The sequence below is a fragment of the Stigmatopora nigra genome, chromosome 20 (assembly GCF_051989575.1).
Source record: "Stigmatopora nigra isolate UIUO_SnigA chromosome 20, RoL_Snig_1.1, whole genome shotgun sequence".
Lineage (NCBI taxonomy): Eukaryota > Metazoa > Chordata > Actinopteri > Syngnathiformes > Syngnathidae > Stigmatopora > Stigmatopora nigra.
The window spans coordinates 1,817,120-1,822,206 of record NC_135527.1 but is presented as its reverse complement, the minus strand read 5'-3'; the positions used below and the strand labels follow the sequence as shown (position 1 = coordinate 1,822,206).

General features: G+C 46.0%; 1 protein-coding gene across 1 annotated transcript; it reads right to left on the bottom strand.

The window, feature by feature from the left end:
- Positions 1-3,467: 3,467 nt before the first annotated feature.
- On the bottom strand, positions 3,468-4,876 carry naa38 (N-alpha-acetyltransferase 38, NatC auxiliary subunit). Its single transcript, XM_077741959.1, has 4 exons — positions 4,733-4,876; positions 4,519-4,641; positions 3,964-4,132; positions 3,468-3,879 (listed from the first exon to the last, which is right to left on the bottom strand). Exons 1-4 carry the CDS (start codon positions 4,859-4,861, stop codon positions 3,767-3,769), a joined length of 534 nt encoding a protein of 177 aa, XP_077598085.1. The 5' UTR covers positions 4,862-4,876; the 3' UTR covers positions 3,468-3,766.
- Between the last annotated feature and the right edge of the window lie 211 nt (positions 4,877-5,087).

Sequence of the window (5,087 nt, the reverse complement as noted above, 5' to 3'; positions counted from 1 at the left end):
TAATGATAATAATCAGACATAGGACCTATCGTCATCATCAACAACAAAAGCCTACTTGTCATCACACCCAGAAACTGCGCATGACGAAATTGGTAGTGCTTCTCCATAAGGTGCGTTTACTCGGCAAGAGACCTAAATAAGTGATAGTTACAGACTCGTAATTAAGCATTCTGCTGTTATGGATAATTCCCATGGTGCTCCAGGTGGCTCAGTGCTGTGTAGAGTTATGGCGATAGCCTCCTCAGTGGACCTGTTTGCTTTACAAGCAAACTGGTGAGTCAACTGAGGGAAGGATTGTATTCCTGATATGAAATATAAATTAAAAAAAATGTTTGAAGATAAAACATGTTTTGCCTTAACAACTTCCATTTGAAAAAAAGCAGTGTTTGTGTTCAGGTTATTTTTTTCCTTCAGTGTAAAGCATTTCGTTACCCTTTTAAAAATATCATCTATTGACTATTAGTCATTTAAAAAACATTGTACGAATACTTTCTGATAGGTTCATAAATAATTACCCTTCCGATGTAATTATCAATCACTGCAGGCAGACATCTTATTTAATTATTGACATTTAATTAAATAGATTGCATCATGGATAAGGACCTCAAGGGAAGATACAGCAAAGCAACAAGACTTCCCCCTTGTCTTCAAAGTATCCTCCCCAACAGTAATTCGCGTACGGCTTTAAGGCCATAAATCAAAACAATTACAAGGTTGTTGATGAATTCAACATTCATAAGCAAAAACATCTGTAACTGTAATAACAATTAAGGTATTTTAACAATAACAAAACAGGAGACTAAAACCAACCTTCATTTGGATTAAAACAATCACGCCTTCATTTGACCTAACAATCATATAACAATTACATATAGGAGCCCGAAACGCGTCACGAGGTATGGCCACTATGCTGGAAATGGCAGATATCCGTTTTTGTTATTAGCCAGTGACCCTGGCTTCCTTGGATAAGAAGTCCACGTGAGAGAGGACCAGACGGCTGTTTATGACCTCGAGCACTTTACGAACAATAGGAAGAATGATTTAACAAAGAAATGAATTACTACTGTTAGACTAAACTATTTCACCTGACTCCAATTCCTTAACTCTGTAGTCTCCAGTCTAACAATGGAGCGTGTTCAGCATCGGAGGAGACAAACCAGGGTTGAGCGAGTTTATCCACAGATGGTTTATTCCATTCATATTGATTCATACAGAGCTCCGGGTCTCCCTCCCATAGAATAAGCCCGCTGAGTGTTGATGTCCTAAAGCGGAGGATGGAAAAGACATTGTCCAAACCCGCGTTTGCCCAGTTATAGTCCAACAAAAATGCATATTCATTCGCTGATTAATAATGAGATGTGGGCTGGTCCAGGGCTGCTGTGAGGGGTGGGTTTCTCTGGGCTCCACATCTTCCAGCCTTGAATCCACATCATCCAGACCTCTGTCTCCGCTGGTCCTATAAAGTCCCGACCCTCTGCCCTGCTCTTTGTTCCTCTGCCCTTTGAAGTCCTCCATCTGGTCTCTTATCAGTGTGAATCCCACCTTGAAATAAGAATCTCAGGAAGAGCCTTTTGTTAACATTGTAGTCGAGGAGTCTCGGACCCATCCTTCTGTTCATATTGTAATTGAGTTGGGAACAAGAGCTGAACCCTTCAGTGGCGATACTAAAACAAGACCGCCACAAAAAGAATGAGTAAAATGTGATATCAAAATGAAACAGCTATACTAAAAAGAATGAGTAAAATATGTCAAATTCTTCACTACACATATATGCATAATAGTAATACAGAATAAACCCAACACTTTCGTTATTGGGACTTCTTTTTTTTTAATTAGTTTGGGACCATTTCCTGCTCACTTTTATTTGGGCTCTTTTCCTGTTCATTTTGGGACCCCCCAAAAGTCCTAAAGTTTTTTCCTGTTTAAATGTAGCATTTGAATCGATGAACGCAGATCTCCAAAATGGACCAAGAAACCAAAATATAAGCTCAAAGTGTGCAGTAGGTGCTACTCACGTGATTATGGACTCTGCGTGAGACGAGGTGGTAAGCTCCTGTTCCATTTGGAAAGAAGAAGTGGGCGGAGAGACAGGGAAGTGGGGATATAAATCTGGCTTCGCAGCCGCCGTTCAAACTCGGGCCGACGTGTCCATCTGTCGGGGAAGGTGTGGCAAATGGCTGAAGGATCCCATCGCGGAAGTGATGGCCTTGTTTCTGGGCTTCCTGGGCTGGGTGTTGGTGGGGGTGGCGCTGCCCAACCACTACTGGAAAACGTCCACAGTGGATGGCAACGTCAGCCCGACGTCTACTATCTACGAGAACCTGTGGATGTAAATAAAATCAGACATAGGCATTGTCGTCATCATTGACTTGACAAAAAGCCTAATTGTCATAATACCCAGCTGCGTATGACAAAATTGGATAGTGCTTCTCCACAAGTACGCCTTCCCAGGCAAGACCCAATACATGACATATTCAGACATGTCAGCACTCCGCCACGATGGAAACATTGCATCACCTCTTTGAGCGCCATCAATCCGGCAACCGCAAGTTGCCTCACCGATGCCAACAAGAATAAAATGGATCACTTACCTCTCACTGTCTTCTTACTTACCCTCCCTCAGTCAGCCTGTAGAAGGCAGATCCACTCCAAACGACCTTCCTGTTACCTCACTGCAAATTTATTCCATAGAAGGGATTTGTGTTGTCGTCTTGTCTCGTGTTACTGCAGGTTCAGAGTCCTGGTGGCTGTTGGGAAAATGCTGTCCTTGAGCCTGTTTGTCCGTGCTTTATATGACCTGTAGCGTCTGCCAGATGGAAGCAATTGGAACAGGCCGTGTCCAGGATGGTATGGATCCCCAACAATGATCCCGGCCCTGCTGAGGTACTGGGGGTTGGCAATATCTTCCAGTGATGGCAGAGAGCAGCCGACGATCTTCTGGGCAGTGTTAATCACCCTCTGCATGGCTTTTTTGTCTGCTGCCGTGCTTCCGGCATACCACACTGTAATGCAGTATGCCAGGACGCTCTCCACAGCGGCTCTGTAGAAGGTTGCCAGAAAGCTTGGTGACCAATTTGTTCCTCCTCAGTACCCTGAGAAAATGGAGTCGATGTCCTGCGCCGTTCCCGTCCCGCATTGAACAGTGCCCTGCCTCCGCCGTGCCAAACTTGCTCGGGTCTCGCTCACTGGCTTGCCTTCCCCAACCAGGTTACGTCCAAGCGTTCCACGCCCTGATGATCGCGTTGGCGGTGATGGGTGCCTTTGGACTGGTGGGCATGAGCTGGGTGGCAGTGTCCTGAAAATCTTTCAACATCACCCAGGCCTTCTTGGACCCCTTCTACCCAGGCACCAGGTAGGATGGTACTACCGGCGGGAAAGGGCGGGGAGTGCGCTGATGCCGACCCCCTGATCTCTTTTTTCTACCTTTTTCTTACAACCATGCACAATAAAGCAACTTGTTCAACACATTTATGTTCGGTGCATCCATTTTAATGTTATTAGCACGTTCAACGGCTTTCCTGACAGCTATATTCAAGTTTTTGGGCACTTGCATTTTCTGAGGGCGAGTCAACGCGGATGTCGGACTACATTGAAAGAGGCCCCAAACAAACGACACGGAGCGGGATCGAACTACACATCTCATGTTTTTCCTTCAAAGTGTCCGATTTCGACGACAGACGCCGACCTTTTCGCCGGTGCTGGCGTACGGCGTGGGGAGGGACGGCCGACACAGCTTGACGCTGAACGGTTGCAAGTGTAAAAACTGCTAGTGGCGGACGGCGTCATCCAGAATGTCCACCTCAGCCTCGATGGACACCACATGATGGCCCGGAATCATGGCGAGGCCCAGAACTCGGGGTTCCGTCTGGGAGAAAGTGTCTGAAACGACAGAAAGGAGGAGAAAGCTGAACATCCAACACGAAAAACCTGCTTAGGGCTAAGGGGTTGGGCTCCCAGTCCCACCTGCGGATTTGAGGAACTCCTGAGCCGAGCCCAGGATGACGTTACAATCCCGGTCCGTGCAGAGGAAAAGCCCCACCAGGGTCCGGCCGTCTGTCATGCGGATCCTCATGTTCTTGTTCAGGAGGCCCTGGAGCTTCTGCCTGGCCAAGGACGACGTGTCACCGTGGTCCTAAGTGTGTGTGTGTGTATGTATACGCAAACACACACATACGCACACACGCACACAACGTTGAAGGGACATCAAGTTAGACAACAATCGAGTAAGTAACAAGTTTGAAATCAAATGCAATTCGTCCACCCTCCCCGTCCAAGAAATCTGCCATCTTCTGCTTCCCGGACCAGCAAAACCAGTGGCCAAACACAACGAATCCAACAGCACCCTGCTGGCTTGAGGCTGATCTCGGGTTCTGCCAATCTGAGCGCTAACAAGTTAGCTTGAGTGCTGCTAAACGGCGACGGTGTCTTGCTTCATGGGATTCCGGGATTTTTATTTTTTTTTTAACATATCTTGAAAACGCCCCGAAATAACTTGTATAAAAGAGAAAATGAACCTACAAGAAGGTATGGTCCGTTCTCCTCGATTGTTGCCATTTGGGAATCTTCTTCCTTCTTCTTCCGTGGCTTCCAGCCGGAAGAATTTGGCAGACGGACGGACGGGCGCTTACCGGCCAGCGCCCCCTGTAGTCACAGGACGCAAGGGTCAATACTTTCCAAGTGGGTTTCTGCAAAACTCTACGAAGACAGAGAGCACAATGGACTCTTTCACTACCACTGACGGCGACAGTCGTCCAATCGTGTGGCCCTTTTTATACTTCTGCCGTGAACGAGTAGACGGCGTCCGGAAATTTATATGATTATCAAAAAATAAAAATCCCTTATTGGTGTATGACGTCGCCATTAAAACTATGATAGGTCCTGATTTTGTCAGCGTTTCGGAACAGGCACTTAAGGGGACAAAATCCCATTTCCAGAGAGAGAGACTGTTATCTATTGGATTTGGTCAGTATTCAATTCAATTCAAATTAGATTTTTCTTTAAAGTTATAAAATGGGTTTCAAATAAAATCAGAATAGACTGCTGAAGCCCAAGTTTGATTCAGGGACCTTTAGATCTTCAGTTTAACA

What these genes read in the sequence shown, in the direction of transcription:
- naa38 (XM_077741959.1), bottom strand. Translation starts at nt 4,861, where the DNA reads ATGGCGACGTCATACACCAATAAGGGATTTTTATTTTTTGATAATCAT. An exon ending in AGAACGGACCATACCTTCTT is followed by an intron (nt 4,133 to 4,518) that starts GTAGGTTCATTT and finishes ACACACACTTAG; the next exon opens with GACCACGGTGACACGTCGTC. An exon ending in GGAGTTCCTCAAATCCGCAG is followed by an intron (nt 3,880 to 3,963) that starts GTGGGACTGGGA and finishes CTGTCGTTTCAG; the next exon opens with ACACTTTCTCCCAGACGGAA.